Source organism: Corvus brachyrhynchos, unplaced genomic scaffold (assembly GCF_000691975.1).
Source record: "Corvus brachyrhynchos isolate BGI_N302 unplaced genomic scaffold, ASM69197v1 scaffold191, whole genome shotgun sequence".
Taxonomy (NCBI): domain Eukaryota; kingdom Metazoa; phylum Chordata; class Aves; order Passeriformes; family Corvidae; genus Corvus; species Corvus brachyrhynchos.
In genome coordinates, this window is record NW_008236487.1 from 889,725 (window position 1) to 907,539 (window position 17,815).

General features: G+C 40.1%; 1 protein-coding gene across 1 annotated transcript in view; it reads left to right on the forward strand.

Annotated features, from left to right (window-relative positions):
* ERC1 (ELKS/RAB6-interacting/CAST family member 1) overlaps positions 1 to 17,815 on the forward strand; it is a 282,825-nt gene that overhangs the window by 221,073 nt on the left and 43,937 nt on the right. Inside the window, 1 exon segment of the mRNA XM_008643986.2 lies at positions 4,918 to 5,062. Coding sequence (XP_008642208.1) covers positions 4,918 to 5,062 — 145 coding nt within the window.

Below are 17,815 nucleotides of genomic sequence, written 5' to 3' on the forward strand. Positions count from 1 at the left end.
AAAAAAAAAAGGAAAGAATGTGGAGTTCAGAACTACTGCTGTAGTGGTAGACACAGTTTCTGATGAAAAGGACAATGCTGGTGCCAGGGGATCTGCCCGTTGAATCCGCGGTTTGGTGTGTTGTACTCCTAATTACTTTTTAAGAGTTTATTGAGTGTGACCCACCCAAACCCTGTCATTCTGCTAAACTCATGAAATTACTGAATGCCATGTCCCAATGCTTTTATGTTCTAAGCTGTTGGCTGTCCATCTGTCTCTCATAACACTGCAGTACTGCATCTGAATCTCTCTGCTTGCTCGTTCTTTCTGTTGTTGTCACATCATGGGCGGGGTTTTAATTCGTATGCAAATAATACAGTTCTTACTGTAATGGTGATTCACCAGGAAAAGTCTGACAAATGTCTCTGATAGGAAAGCATTAAAAGCTTTTATCAGCATTTTCTGTAGGCTTTGAATAAATGCAGTGGACAAAAATCAAACAACTGAAACAAGGACTGTCCGAGTGGCACCTCTGTCATTCTGTGGTGATTGATGGCCTTACCATGAGTAAACAGTTACTGACACAGGAGAATCTTTCCTTGTGTACTAAAGGCACAGCAGCCATAATTACAGCTCATCTTAAAATGCCAGGTTGAAAACGCTGGCAGCTTAATCATCCCTCACCGAAGCACAACAGTCTCTGTTGAAGGAACTGACCGGGTTGCTGTGAGCTTGTAGCTACCCGAGCTCTACAAATTTGTGTCAGACTTTGAAATGCTTTAGTTTAATGCCAGTCAGAATGAAAACAGATTTGATCTCTATAATGCAGCCAGGGCTGATGGAATTATTCCAGGTCCTCCAGGATGTTAAAATCAAAGCTGCTGCTGCTATCAATATTGCTTTCATATTATCTCATCCACACTTCAGATGGGAAGAAATTTCATAATTTGAAATAAAATTTTATAGAACAATATATTTATAACATTTCTATATGGAGTAAGTGTTCTCCCTGACATATGTAAACATATTCTTTTAATGAATATGTATAGTTTTCGTGTTTTGAAGCATAATTTATTCAGCACTGTTTACAGCCTGTTATTCTTTCTAATTATACAGCTGATAAATATTCCAGTGCTATGACCCTGGGAACAGTACTGCAAAGTACAAAACTGCTTTTTAAAGTTCCCCTCCTCTTGTGTTTTACCAAAAGGATTCTTCTCCTTTACTAGGGAAGGGCTGTGAAGGAATTATGTAGTCTTCTGAAACCAAGAGCCATAGAAACCCATTTGAAGACAGCTCGATTCTATTAGGATTAGTAATTAGTGGTAGTGTAATAGTACACTGTTGCCCAGTTATCTTCCCCAAAGCAGACATTTCCATTCAAGAGCTGAAGGAGACATGCATTTGCATGCTAATTTTTGGTTTGTGTTGTCAAACCTCTGTGCTCTACTGACCTGTGTAACTATTCTGTAGTCATCTATTTTAAAAAGGCAAGCCCATCTTTCTTTGCATTATTTTTTGAAGACTGCAAACACAGTAAATAATGTTGATATTGATCTTGAGATTAAAGCCACCATTGTCTCTTAAGAATTAAACCTACTGGTCTTGATACCACTTCAGTCTGTATTGATCATGATCCACATTCAGTGAAAGGCTTCAGCGTAAGTAGAAGGAAAAAAGATATCTCCATTTTTTTTGTCCAATTTGGAGTAAATCTTGAGCCTGTTTTCAGTAGATTTTTTTACACTGTTGCCATTTCAGGTTTCCTTTGGTCTGTTTCAGAGTCTGCTTACCTCTTGTGAGCTGCTGTGCAGCTCAGTTCAGGCTGCAGAACCTGCTCAAATGGAGAGATAAATAGGCAGTTTTCCCCTGCTGAGTTGATGTTGGCACAGCTACACTAGTACCAGCATCTGAAATACCTGAATTAGCTTAAGTGAGCTGTGTCTGTTCAATGACTCTGGCCCGAGCCAGCAGTTTAAAAGATCAGCAGCCTTGGGTTGTACATCATGTTTTGCCTACTTATGAGAACATTTCAGGACCTCCAGTGTTGTGAACTGAGGAGAAGCAGTTTGCTGAAGAAGCTGAGCCTGTAGCAGTGCCCGAGCCCCTAGGACTGACTGCAGCACTCCTATGGATGGGCTTGTTCGTGTGCTCTAGGACTGACTGCAGCACTCCTGTGGATGGGTTTGTTCGTGTGCTCTAGGACTGACTGCAGCACTCCTGTGGATGGGTTTGTTCGTGTGCTCGTAGGCAGGGGCTGTGTCCGAGCCCCTAGGACTGACTGCAGCACTCCTGTGGATGGGTTTGTTCGTGTGCTCTAGGACTGACTGCAGCACTCCTGTGGATGGGTTTGTTCGTGTGCTCTAGGACTGACTGCAGCACTCCTGTGGATGGGTTTGTTCGTGTGCTACTACCGCCATTCGCACGGCAGCCCCTCTTCTCCTTCTTGCCACATCACCTGTCTTACAGCATGTTCCTCTGGCTTCCCTGGGGATAAAGCTTTCAAGAAGGGAAATAAGTTGCTTTTGTACTGCCCTTCAGTCAGAAACCTTGTCTTTTGCGTGGTGGTATGTCCTTTTTATGGTCTTCGAATCATTTGGCAGTTGCAAGGTCTGCTGAGAACAACTTGCCATTACAGACATGTCCCTTCCAGCAGAGCTGACAGTGACACCTGCCCTTCTCCCACATGGAGCAGTGTACATTTAGCTTGCAGAAGCAAAAAATGCAGCTGCAATGCACTTATCACATCACAGGGCATTTTTCTTACTTTTGTTCAAACTTAACCTTGTTTCAGTTCCAGAAAACAGTCAGCAAACCACAATGGCTTTCACCCCGCTTCTTGACCAGCACTCTCGCCTCACAGCACAGCACTGAAGTTTTAGCCCGCAGGATGTTCTTTTCTAAGGCATGGTGGCAAAGATTTTTCAGGAAAAAAAAAAAGGAACGGACTGCTATCCATATCTCATTTTCCTGGCCTTGGGGTTTTCACTTAAGAAGTAGAGATGGGCAACAAAGGATTTGATTGCAGAAGGTATATGGCTTACATGCTATTCGAGGCACCTCCAATTTCCATACCAGAGTAATGGCTCTATAGATAGAGTTACGGAGATATTCTTGGCTCTGCTCCTGAATCATCAGCGAGGATTGTGGGCTTACTATTAAAAGAATAAGTGTTTCTTTATAATCAAAACAGATTACTCTAAAGAAAGTGAAAATGACCAGAGCTACAAGCCAGCCTGTCTTTCCCAGGATACTGATAGCTGGAAAAAAGCAGAGGTCATGGATCATGTTCTGTCACTTCACCCTGTTGGTATTTTTCATGTTTCAGGCAGACATCCAAAATTGGATACTTTTCCATGAAGCAAAAGCAGCAGAAACAAAATGGCAATAATAACACGCCCATTATCGATCGTTCCCACACCTACAGTCTTGACACTACAGCTAGGAATCTGATGTGCACCTTTTCCTTTCTTCTACTCTTTGCCTCCATTAAGTCACCAGAATATTTGTATTTCTTCATAGCACAAACGTATTGAGAATGTTTTATGATAATCCTAAAGTATCTAAAAAAATTTGCTTTACTTCATGGTATTACATTTTGAAAGGGAGGCAATAATGTTTTTCTAGATATGATCTAGGCAGAATTCAAGTACTCTCTACACTGGATCTGTGATATTTTTAATATGCTGGTAGTTCTTTTAAAGCAAGCTAACTCTCTTGGACTGTACAAGAAACACCTGTGTAAACCCAGAGAGAAATTTCACCCACAGAAAATCCATTGTGTAAGTCCACTCTCCTGTCAGATGGTGAACAATTTTGTCTGTTGAAACACACCTTTTCCTCTTGAAATACATGATTCTTTGACATTTTTTGATACAGTGGTTTCAGTTGTTATTATTCCTGATAATAAGCTTCTTTATATTGATTGCTGCAGCAAAACTTCTAAGTGCATTTGCAACTTTATTTTTAGATGAAATGTAGATAAGAAATGTGTAGTATTTGGTTTGTCGTTCATCATCACTCTTGCATGATGCCATCTTTCACACCACCACACGTGTTTAGGATCTCATTTTATTCCTTCTTTGCAAGGTGAGGAGAGGTGAGACAAGCCAACGCTATTGCGCAATAAGGCCAAGGTTTTCTTTTAATTCCTGTTGCACATCACCAGCTAAAAGGACAGAAATAGTTGTTTTCCCTAACACAGACCAAATGAAGACTTTTACTTCATTTGAGAACTGCTGTTTTATGATCTGGGTGATTACCTTTGTCTCCTTTCTTCCCTGTATGTATAAAATGTTTCTGAATTCTATTTGTAAGAGTTTAGCCTTTGGGCCTCAAAATCTTGCTACACACCTCAAGAATGTTGCTGTATATTGGTTACTCACTAGGAAAGTCAAAGAGTAGCTGAAGCATCTTTGCAGGCATTGAACATCTGTCATGTAGCACAAATGGTGTCTCTGTCACCATTCCCTTGAGTGCTTTCAGTAAAATTGTCTCGTTCCACCTTTCTAAACTTAATGAACAGGCAGTTTAACCTAACAAAATGTAACACAGGTCTTCTGATTAGTCCAGTATCTGTGCTTATATTCTCATAATCTGTTCTGGAAATGTTTAGAGCATAATAAAGGATGAAAATGTTCAGCCAGAGTAATAATAAATGGTAGTTATTAAAAACTGAGAAGGTGAGTGCAGAAGAAGAACATAATGTGTTTTTCTTATCCTGTAAGGTGCAATTTGGTATCAGCACAGTTGTTTAGGGGGAGGTGTGTGGGTCTTGACTTCCTGTTCCACTAACAGACATATAGCCCAGACAAAAATATTTATTACTGCTTTTCAGAGTTGCACACTGGTACAGCATTTATGGTATCTTCAGATCTTTGTAGAGGAGCCCTTTAAGTTTTGCAGGCTAATAATGTAATTTGTTTGGGGCTTTTTCAGACAAGAAGCCCTTCTTGCTGCCATTAGTGAAAAAGATGCCAATATTGCTCTGCTAGAGCTTTCATCCTCTAAGAAGAAGACTCAGGATGAAGTGGCTGCACTGAAACGAGAGAAAGACCGTCTTGTGCAACAGCTCAAGCAGCAGGTAGGTACAGGAGGGCTAGGAAAAAATCCAGTTAATAATCTGGTGTGGGATTATTATCTTGATCTATGGGGCTAATAATGTGTAGTCGTGTCGTATGTTAGGACAGAAAGTGCATAAATAACAATTTTAAACTAGCTGCTGGACTCAGCATTGAGGGAAGTGTCTTTGTGGCACTGCCTGAGTAGTAAGTGTGTGGCAGAATGTATAGGAAATTGTGAACAAAGAGGATGTTGGTTATTATCCTTTACAGGCACAAACAGTCACAGATTCAGGGAAAAGTAGTGATACTTCTCTTGGGGGTTTGTATTTGCTTTGTTGGGGAAGAAGCATATTTGGAAGAAACTTCTCCTAGCTGCACAGCTCAAATATGAATGTTACACCACACAGTCTCTCCTGTGGTTTCTGATTGCAGCAGGAGCACCACATGGGAATGCCAGCTTCTAGAGTAGACTTTGGGAGGTCTCATGCTTGTGAGGGGATTGGTGCCTTCCTATTTCTGGCCTCTCCCATTTCTAAGATCTTTCTGTGTTGGCATAACAATTAGAAGAAGCGTGTTACTGTTGAAGCATTTAATATTATGGTTCAGTACTGAATGCAATGGGAAAAGTACATTGCCAGTAAAACACAGGGGGAGCAAAAGGCATCCCTGGCAATAAGAGATTTAGAATCTGAAAAAAATCTGTGTAGGTTTTTCACTTCAGCACTTCTGGTGGGTTTTCCTGAGTTATACCCTTGCCACATTCCTTGTAATAGCACATATGCTGCTGCCAATCCAGTATCAACTTCTTCAGTACCACCATTTCCATCTTCATAAAGTTTTATGGGTAACATTTCATCTGTCAACCAGATGATTTCTGTTGCTGTCAAAGAACATAAGACAAAAACAGGTCGGCATTGTGATAAGGGATTTCTGTGCTTCTTCCTTAGGAAACACAAGTAGGTTATTGGCCATGTTGTTTAAGATAACAATTATTTACAGTTTAATTTAAGAACAGTACTTCGGGGGTTTTTTGTGCCAGCTTCAAAATGAACAAGAAGTATAGCTTACAGTCTTGTATTATTTACTTTTGAGCAATAGTTGTAATTACTGTCACTGGTCAGCCAGGTGATCTACTAAAACAGGAGTCAGAAGTGGTCACAGCAATGTCAAGTACTTGTTTTTTTCATGTAATTGTTGATGCAGCAGCTGTAATATATGGTACCACTCATTCCAAGAGAAATTAACAGTTAACTTCATTCTTATGTCTTGTCCTAAGCTTAAATTCTGGTGCTTTCATGCCTCTTGCCCTTCCCAATTTCCTTCTGATTGTCTTTTGTGAGTAGGTGGAACAATCTGTAGTGTTTTGGGGTGAGTTTTTTCTGCTGAAAATTTATGTATATTTAATTAATGTATTAACATTGTGCTTATCTGTAATGACGTAGGTTTCAGTTAAGAAATTTTTTTTAACATTGTTGTAGTTCCTATCCTTATCTTTCAGTGCTGGTAAGCCTTACAGTATCATAAACTCTTTCTAAAAAGACATGGCCATTTCCCTTAAGGATGTGAGTTCTAAGTGCTTTTCTGTGTATGTGTGGGATACTTAATTTCCCAAATAAACAAGAATTGCAAAGGAGATTAATTTGAAATTGTTCTTGGTATGAAGTGAGACCAGTTACGATCTGAGGTTGGAGCAATAGTCCTTTTTCAAATATTTCATTCTTCAAATAATGCCTTTGAAGATTCTGTTTCCAAAACTGCCATTAGCTATAAAGACTTGTCACTGTTTAAGATTGTTTAAGATTTTAATCTTAAAAAAAAAAAAATTAAGAAAGCAGAAAGTAATCTCCTCAACATGTCTGTGCTATGAGTAATATAAATAAAAGCTACATGTGTAGTATAAAATCACAGGTATTCTCCAGTACATCCACAATCCCCAAGGCAGAATGAACATTTACATATAAACAATCTAAACTATATATAAAACATACCTGAGAAATATTTATGTGAACAACAGAGATTTGACACATCCTCCCTAAATTCTATCCTATGTTTTAAGGATGTGTCATCTTTTGTCCTTTTTTTTGTGTGCAGCTTTCAACACATTGATAGAAAAACTCCTCATTGCTTATTATAGGATGGTATTACTCACCACCTCTGTAAGTTTCAGGGAATCTAAAATTCCATTTCCTTTTTCAGTGCCAGTAGTTCTGATAGGTACTTTTTCTGAATAAATTCAAATCACACCAACTTTGACAGCTCCAGAAATAGGAGATGGGTCAGAAGAGATGGCTGTGAGATTTTACAGGATCCTCATTACCGATGTAGTCAAGGGGAATCTCATTTTTCTACATGCTTTGCAAATATTCTGTGTACTTGGCCCTTACACTCCTCTTCAGTTGTTACAAGTCACCAGCCTCATATTTTCCAACAAAACAGCTATGCTGCTTCCTCAGTTTAAGCCTTCTCTACATGGACTCTTTTCTGCATCTTGGGAACAAGGGTCCATCTGTGTTTGCCAGCTCCACAGAACCATGTCACCTTTCAGGAACTTCCTAAGAGTTTAGCTGTAATTCTTAAATTTACAGTAGAAATTGTGAATGAAAAATCTTTCAGACTTGCACATGTATTGAGCACAGCTGTTCAAGAAAGGCAAGTGATGCCACAAATCATGATATTCTGGAAGACTTTGAAAAGCAGTTCTGGAACCCAAAAAGGTTGTTCAACCCTTCAGATTCAGAGCTGGGATCCTGACCTCAGTCATTTGTGTTTCAGAGCTGCTGAGCTCCCTGATAAGTATTTGGTGTTTCAGTCCATCCCATTCCTAGGAAATGCTTAGGCTTTGTGGTGGGAAAGCAGCTCTTTCAGTTGGTGGTCAGACACAGTTGAGTAAAAGATTCCCATTTCCACGTACGTAGGACACACACAGAAATGGTGAGCAATATGGGAAGAGGGTGGTTTGTGGGAAGGGTTGTGCATGCTGTGGTACCAGCATTGCTGCATCTCACTGCCAGCTGGGAAGAGCTTCTGACCAAGTGCTTTAGGAAAGCAGTTTCCTGACTATGCTGCAATAGTGAGTGTGAATGGATCCAAGCATGCAGAACAGGATTTGGATTATGTCTTTTCATTGCTGGTTACCACTGGCTGACTTGCTGTTAATTGGCCTTTTTTAGAGTGTAGAAAAATACAACGCTCTCACAAAACAAAAACTTCTTCCGACAGTTTCCTGTGATTTTTATTTATTTAAAAATATCTGTCAGACACATAGATTGATCAAGAGAAGGTTATCCAGAATCTGGAGGGCTCTGCTGTCATTCCTTGTGCTAACTCTCTCCTTTCCCAACACTGTCACGTTCCTGGTCGCTCACACGGGAAGGGCACTGCTGCCCAAGAGAAGGAAGGAGTCCAGCCAAACACATTTTGGTTCTTTAATTTCTCTAAGTATGTGCATTAAAGTTTGGATGAAGAGAAGCGTTTTGGAAAGAGGATATGGCATCAATGTTGTTTTAATTTAGAGTTTCTAGGCTCCGAATTGCAGGAATGTGCCTCAATATAGAGCCCATTTCCTAATGAGGCGCTCGGCATTGACCAGGCTCTCCAGTAAATGGAGCTGCCTGTTTCATATTGGTTGTCAGTTTGTATGAGGGATTTCCTCTATCATCAGACAGGCAGGGCGATTGCAGGGCGAGGGTCACCAGCTAATGTGGTCCCAATTTACTTCCTCCCAGGGCACTTGGTCTCCGTGGGTAGTTCACGGAGAAGCAGTGGTTGGGAGGCTGCTGCACCGGAGGGGGCCGGGCTGATGCAAGAGCAGAGAGCTGGAGGTTGTGTAACCAGGTCCAGATGTGGTGCGGCGAGCGCCAGCGCACCCGGGGACGCCTGGAGAGGGCCCCGGCGTGTGTCACACGGGGTTAACAGGGACCCGAGGAGCTTTGGGCTGCTTTGTGCCAGCACAGCCACTGCTCAGCTGTCAGGATAGAGCCTGTTTGCCTTTTATCCCTTCCCTCATCCAGCTAAGTTTTAATATCGGGTTCTATTTATTGTAACAGAGCAAAGCACTACTCCACAGTTCTGAGTGGTAAAGGGAAGGCATATCTGAACGGGATGAGGTTTTCCTGGCTGTGGGCTTTCAGTCTTAAACACCTGGGTATTGCTGCTGGGAGCTGTTTGTAGCAAAGACTGTCATTTTCTGTATTTGTACAGTGTGTAGCACAGTGGGTGCCTGACTTGACCAGCATCTCTGTCACTGCCATGCCATAAATGTGAAGTAATAGTGTTAAAATTTTTAGGAGGCTCTGAACAGTATTAGTGTTTTCTGACAGCTTGGAGTATTATTCAAATTAATTGCTTGTAAATCACCATATTCACTTGTATTATTATGTAATGTTTCATAATCATCATTATAGTGGAGGTTACCAGGAACTAGCTTCATCAGTGTTATTGATGACAGGATCTCAAAATTTTCATTTGAAGTCGTGTGACTTCAGGTTAGATTGATACTATGTATGTTTTGGTATGCTGCCTATGCCTAAATAAAAGTTATTTTCAGATCAGTTCCTCAGTCTTTCGAGAACATGTTGAGTTTTCATTCTATATTTCAGCACACTCAGAGAACCACCCAGCTTAAGCTTTCTCCATGTATTTCATAAACATGCATTTTCTTTTGTCATGCAAACTGGTAACAACAAATAATGAATAGTATGGCCTCAGGAGAGAGCTCTCTGCAACCTGGTTGATTCATCCAGTTACACCCGTAATCTGTTCTTAAAGACTTCTAGTGAAGGAGACCTTCAGTCCTGGGAAGTCTTTTTTTATGGCTTATCTGTCTTTATCATTATTTGGAATCTATACTGTCCTTTACTGCAATTTAAGATCATTACTATTTTTTTCTATCTATTAGGAGGATAGAAAAAAAAATTTACTGCCTTTCATGTTCTTGCCATGGACACTCTTGCTGTTCACTTAGTGAAAAGAGCTCCTTCCTATTTTAATAAAGGGAGATAAGAAGCCCCATGCTATTGTAAGTGTGGGTTTTGTAGTCAGCCTGCTTGCCATTCAGAGGAATCTTTAATACCTGTTGTTCCATTCTGCTTCTATATCCTCATCAAGATTGTGCCTTCCTCTGTAGGCCAGCATGAATTTGAGGGGCTGTTATTTAACATTCCCACAAATGGAGAGGAATTATTTGGCAATAACTCATAATTGGTCAAATAACTAATAATTAACTGGTAATAATAGTATTTATGCAATATTTAATATACATTTCATCTAAGCAAGCAAGTACCAAAGCTGTTTTCTCTGTGCTACTTTGTGCCTCTTCCCTGTAAGATTTTGACTGGCTCTCTTTATGAGGCCAAGTTACTGCAAAGACTGGTTTCACAAGTAAATGTGGTTCATGGGATCATGAGAAAAAGGAAAGAATTGTAGATTCCAGAGTAGCTTCTCACCCCAAAAATCATATTTTTCCACTGTTACTTGTTTCCCTGGAAACCCTGCACACTGATACCTGACACTCCTCTGCTGTGAACTTTTCCAAAGTGAAGTTCCACTGGCTGGAGTCATTTCTGTTTATAACAAGAGAATGTAAAACAGGTCAAAGGAGACTGACAGGCAAATGTTTTCCTGTTACTGCTGTGGAGCTGTATCAGCATGACCACACTTCTGGCAGTTCTAGTTACCACCCTGCCCAATGAAATAATACAGATTGTGAGAGGTGTGCAGTTAGTCTTTGCTTTACCTTAGCTGCCCTGATTTGAAACCATGTCTGATGAGAGTGATTACCCTATTAGCAAGTGAATTTCTTCTCTAGGAGGCATGGATACAATCAGTGCAGGTAATTGCTAAATGTGGTGCTGGTTTGTGACAGAACCCCTGTTGTTCTCTGAAAGGTTCCAGCAGTCTGGAGTTCAGTGAGAGGAGGCATCTCCCAAGCCACTGTCAGAAGGGAGCTTAGGAATATGTGTGTAAGCTGTCTGAGTGTGGTGGCGTTGGCTTCTTTATAGCTGAGAAAGAAAAGTTAATATTCGAGATGAGTGATGAGAGTCAGGGCACTTGGATCCATTTTTGTTTATTGATCTCTTTACCACAGTGCCCACATACTTGCACTGGCAAGAGTGCAAATAGATGTAAAAGTGGGGAAAGAAAACTTGTATGATAAGAAAGTTAAAAAACAGGCAGATGAGTTTGAAGGTGCTGTGTGAGAGGTTTCTTCGTGAACTGGGCAGAACAGAAGGTACTCTTGAGTTCTGGTGGTCTCTGAGTGCCAGGTTAACCAATTTGAAACAGGAACAAACGGATTAGTGTACTTTGCCAGAAATTTTTCAAGGAATAGTGAAGATTTTCAAGAGCTATTGTCACTTGCAGTGGACTTGTTACATAAGCAGTGCGGTCTCAGCCTCACCTATCCACTGCATGGTCTGTAGAGTCAATGTAAAGTCACCTTTTTTCAAGTTCTTGTACCACCAATGTCTGGAAGGTCACTTGCAGCTTTTCAGTTACTGGCTTTAATACACAAAGGTGCCAAAATACATGATTTTTATAGTATGTTCTTAGCTGTACTGGCAGTGTAGCTGGCATACATGTGATCAGGCAGAAGTGGGGGAAATCACTCTGTACACTTCCTATTCAGGAAGCTGTTGGACTAGAAACAGAAGAAACTTCTGGCTGAAGTGAATATATCCACTAATTGGCTCTCATCAAGCATTGCCAGCTGTCAAATTTAAGCATCATGGCTTTTGTCGAAGGCCTGTAATCCACTCAGATTATCAATCACAGCATGGCTTGTTTTGCCAGGCTTTGCTCCTCTATAATTGTTTCTGTCAAGGGGGAAGTCCTTGCCAGGAGCAGACCCCAGCACCATGACAGCAGCGAGCAGGCACAGAAAGCAAGGCCTTGTCATGCCCTTGAGCACTGCTTCCTGAAGCACGGCACTAGAAGCCCTCACAGATTAAAAGAAAGCACCTTCTCCCTGCCATGTGTTCCAGACTTTTTCCCCATCATTTTTAATCATCTTTTAGCGCAGTAACAGCACTCAGTGCAGTGTCAGCAGTCTTTTCTGGGGCAGCATTTCATCTTTCCCTGGTAATACTTACATTCTTTCCCCTCTCCCTCCTCCTTTACCTTTACCCTTTGCCTCTTGCATGGCTAAGTAATAATAATAGTAATAGTAATAGTAGTAATTATTATTCAAGGGAGCCCTGGCTGTCGCTGGCTGCACCATGCCAGGGAAGGGAACTGCCTCTTGGAACCATGTGAGTGCATCTTCCTGTGCCTGTGACCAGCCATGTCTGCTTTCTGTTTGTGCCTTCAGCCATGTCACAGCCTGGAGTTTTTAGGGTATAGCTATGTTGGTTTGCTGGAAGAGGACGGTGCTTTGCCTCACTGAGAGAGATGGCTGTAAGATTTCCAGAGGTATTATGGAACTCAGATGACAAAACAGTACTTGGTACCCTTTCTTTCTGGACATTTGTAATATTTTTAAAAATATTGTAAGGACTAATATTTCCCAAGTTTGAACTCAGATTTCAAAGACCTGTTTCACTCTATTAGAAATATTCCTCCATTTATTGAACATATTAAGATTTTCATATTCTAGTTTTACAGCTTTTTAATGGACTAAAAATTCTCACAATAAATTTAAATTAATTGGATAATTGCCAACAGCATTTAGTGTCACATATACAGTAGCTCTCATTCAAGGCTTATGAACTCCCTCTAGGAAGTTATTTAGGCAACGTTGCCTCTCTCTAGAAAATCAGGATTGCTGGACCAGTCTAGGTTAGCAGTTGAGAGACCCCCATCCCATTCCTGTAAGTGACCAACTTGATGGTGTTGGCTATCAGGAAAGATTGTTAGGCCTTCCCTGGGAGAACCAGGCTTGTTAGCACTAATAAAGAGGTGAGAATGCCCGCTGAGCTTCGTTTTCTTCAGAAGACTGCACTAGAAGATCTAATTTGGGCCTGAAAAATAATCATTCCTTTGTCTGTGAATAGTATTTCTCGACATTGGTGCAATGTGAAAATAGTCACTGTCATTTGACATCACAGTTGTACCATATAGTGGCTTCCTGTAGTTATTGTGGCCCAAACCACTGGTCTGATACACAGTGGTTTCAGTTAAATAAAGAGAATATATTGGAACAGGTCTTTATGATACATACATTCAGCAGAGTATTTATATCATTCATTCTATTTCTTTGCTGCAAATATTACGTTGAAAATCGTTTCTGACAATATTTGTCTTAGCTGATGAGTCATGAGATAGATGCAAAATCTCAGAAAGAGTGGTTTAGAACAGCTCAGGATTGCCAGTAGTTGTTCATTCAAGGTATACAATTATGGGTATATCTTCTTTTGCTTAACTTCCATGGTTTGTGGGGTAGCTGGGAAGGACCCATGCATGACTGCTCCCTGATTGTTGTCCAGTGGCAGGATGTGCCTCAGGGGTGAAATATTTGAGACTTTCCAACCATTGGTCCTTGTGGCTGGGCTGGTTTGGCATCACTCTTGGTATTTGAATTGATGATGTCTGAAGGATGACCGGAAAATACAGTGAGTTTATGATTACATTTAAATTGTATTATTCAGACCCATTGTTTAGGGAACTCTGAAGTGTTGGTGACAGGGAGAGTTCCACTAAACATGTGAAAAGTCTTGATTAGATAAATCCACAAATAGGTTTTTTTTTTTTTTTTTGTGAAGAAACAGAAATTTCACGCCAGAATTTCATATTCGGGAAGATTCTGAATTATTTGCTTGATCTTGGGGAGGATGGGTGTGTAAGCATCCTTACAGGTATTTCATTGATTGGATGCAGGTTTTTCTGCACTAAATTATTCCTGTTCATCTGGCCTGTTTTACCTGACATTGACAATTGTCTAGGAGACACATGTGTCCCTTTATCGAATCTCCATTCAAAATGTGCTAACTTGGTACAATATGCCTATCTCTTCCTGTATTAAAGGTAGTATTCCTCAGGGAACACACAACTCACTGAACAATTTCATACTAAAGCTATGAAGTAGAGCTTTATTTGTGGTTACTTGTCTTTGGGTGAAAAGCCTAACGAACCTGTGACATTACCAACTATCTTATATAAAAATAATTCACATATTGATAGTCAGTTAAAAAGGAGTGGCAGAAAGCTGAAAGGCATTTTTCCAGCTTTAGTATTGGTTTTAATTTGTGTAAGACCTGGAACTGGTGAGGTGATAGATGATTCAAGGTGTGTTCCAAAAACATGTTAAGGAGAAGGTGAAGTCAGAGATATGAGGTGACTGATTGGGTTCATAAACTAAATATGTAGAAGGTTTCAAGTAGATTACAGATTAACAGTTGTATGACTTAATGTGTTAGTGATGTGTTCTTTACTTGAAGGGGGAATGAATGATGGAAAGATTTGTACACCTAGAATATGTAATGAAAATTAATGATCTATAAGATAGAATATATTGCATATTTGTGATTTTGCTGTGTTATTTTGGGAGTAACATAATAAATCACTGCTTTTTTTTTTTTTGCTTGAGAAGAGAAAAATGCATAGTCTGCAAAGGAGAATTTTAATCCCCACCATCTTAAAAATTGATAATGGAAAAAATTAAGTCTTAACTGCCTGGAATGAACTTCAGCTTCAGTAAACAGTGAACTGTTGATGAACAGTGATCTCAGGTATTTTTGAGCTTATGCACTGAACTATCTCTCAGTCTACAGATTTTTTTTTTTTCTCATCACTGTATTAAGCTCCTTAAATTCTGAAAATAATTTCCCTTTTTGAAACTGTCTGATTGAGCCTAGTCCAGTATACCATATCTCAGGCAAATGAATAGGTAAAGCAGGGGAAAATAGAAGTTTCATCTTGCAGGTGGAAATCTAAGATATATGCTGTCAATTAGGACTAATGTTTTGATAATAATCCTTCATTATTTGACATACCAAGTTGTGGAAATTGATAGGACAGTGTAGCAGGTTTGTCAGAATGAGACACAGATTTATGAAATTAGGCATCAGTTACTTATGATAGCTTCTGCAAATGAGGGGTGCTGGTGACTGCAGATTCCCCTCAGTTCTGTCAAATTCATGGTGTTATGTTCTGAAAAATCCAAGTCTTTAAATAATTACTATTCATGTTTAAGTGCAGAACAAATGATGCATTTCCTCCCTAATAAGTACAGGCTGTTTTCTACAGCCCTTTTCTAAGATGAAGAAATACTCATGACCAAAAAAGGTGTGCAGATTTTCCCTAGAGGTCATGTGTTTGCCACTTGACATTTGTGAATGTAGGGAGAGGATGGAGACTTTTCTACTGTCTACTAACTTGGAAGCCGTGAGGAGTCTGGAAACAGCTGCCAGCTCCAAAAGGTACAAGATGAGAAAGTTGATACTGACAGAGATTCTGCTTCCAGTCCCTCCCTCGAATGGGAGTCTGGAGACAATGCTGTCAAATCTGAGTTCGTGATTTTGGCAGATCATCTTTAGGGCAGTTGTGTTCAGCTGTGTCCCTGAGCACACCTGTATTGAACACAAGATAAAGGCACAGTTTCTGTGTGCCCCTTTTTGCCTTGAATATGTTACCAAAGGTTTTGAGTTTTTGCAGTAGCAAGAAGTGCTTTTAGGGATTAGTCCAAGATTTTGCATGAAGACAAAATAAGTCTCAAACTCAGCTATCAAAAGATTGCTGTCTGATTTTACTTGGCATAATCAAACATTTATCATGTGGATATAAGAAAAAATTTCTCATTATGTACCCTCAATTTCAAATAGGAGTCATTTACCTTTGCAATTACATGTTGTAGAATTTTAGATTATCAGTAGTACAGGTGAATGTTAGTCTCTCAACTTTTGTAAAGCTCTACTCTCCAAATATATGTTAAGCTGTCATCCCAGTACTGGTGCCTGGAGGAAGTAGTGGTCTTTTATGTTGAACACAGCCCTGGTTGAGGGGTAGCCATTTAATTAGAGCTTTTGTTCTCTTTATTTGAGTACAATTTTACAGTCACAGAACCCAGTCCTTTGTTCTCTTTCTATGTGTTTACCACCAATGCCTGTCTTAGTGCGAATACAAATTTATCCTGTAGTTGAGTAAACAAAAAATAAATGGAGGTCTCACAGCTGAATCCAGGCAAGTTTTTCCTCAGGATTTTAACAACCTAGGTATCTCTTGTTTTTAATAGTGGATTTTTGTTTGGGGTGGGAAACATAACATTTTTAAACATTCTGTTTCACCATTGTACTGCTCTTAATCCTTTTAATAGTTAAGTTACTCTTCTCACTGTTTTCATCTTACCGTGAAACATTACCATAATTTATGACACCAAGCCAGTGTGCTCTCCATCTCCTAAACACCAGTAGATGCAACCTTGGCTTTGCCTCCTTTATCACAGCGAGCAACCCAAACTTCTGCCAATTGCTGACAGTAATGGTGTTGCAAAAATAATAAAAGCAATATAGCGATCCTTAAGAACACACACACTCACAGGTTGTTTAAAACTTGGAAGCCTGCATGAGTTTATTTGCTCTATGGAAGTATTAAGGACTTTACCTTCTCATTTTAGTTTTTCTCTCCCTTTTTTTTTTTTTTCCCTAAGGGGAAATATATTTACTTATATATACAGATCTTCAAGCATCTTTCAAGTGTCTCCTGTATCTCATATGGAGGCATGCAAGATGTATGTTCTTCTGCACTAAAAGAAGAAAACTTTCACAGATTTGGTGGCAAGGATCCACAGACTGGGAAGTGAATTAGTCCCTTATTTTCCTAGACCTTTTCATCACTATCAGATTATGAAAAGATTTTTTGATGCCTCTCTTCCCCCCTTTCCTGATTACCAAAACCAGCTAGTCCTTCTCTATTGTCAGCCAGAAATCTGGTTTGTGATATAAAGAGGGCTTAAAAGTATGAAGGCTTCCTTGTTTCCTCCTAGGTCTTCTGGTTGCAAATCAATCAGTCAAGGTTGCTCTTGTCCTTCTATTCATTCTTTTCTGTTTCTTCCTCTGCTTTGTCAGGGCTCTTTAACAAGTGGCATCACCTATCTTAAGTTTAATGACTTAGCAGTAAAAGGATTGTTAAGAAAAACTCACCAGAGGTATGACAGGCTTTTTTCTCATCTTGTTCCACAGATCTTTTTCTTTTAGTGGTTGTAGCAGAGAGAATTCTCTAAGGTGTTTTTTTAAGCTTTACAGAGTGCTTTATGGTGCCCATTGGGTGGGCCGCTGCTCATATGGAATGGCATCTAATAATGTAAATCACAGACAACAGATCAGGAATAGAGCAGGCAAAGACAGGACTACTGGAATGCAGACACCGTAGAGAAATTCATCTGGTCAAACTGGCACATCTCTACGCATTGTGTGCCGTGAATTTGAAATGTGGAGAGTAAGAGAATTTCTTTCCTTGGTAAGAACAATTTTGGCACTGATACAGTAGAAAAATGGAATGTTTTTTCAGTCTCTCCAGCTTAGTATCTAACCTTTGATGCAGACTTAATAGGAAAAATCAACCTCTCCTGGAATAACAAGAAAAAAAAAAGTCTTGGTTTATTGTGGTTCTCCTTGCTTGTGTACTGCGTGCAAGAGCAGAGGAATGGACAGGAATCATCTGTCCAGCTCTGTACTGCACATGTGCCGCTGTGTGCTCGGGCAGGAATCCTGCCTCTGTGGGCCAACACAGGGACAGTGAGGATGGACAGGAATCCTGTGTCTGCAGACCACACGCACTGCTGGTGTGGACAGACAGGAATGTAATGTCTGTGTGTTTGTGTGGGTACTGAGGCAGGGCACTTC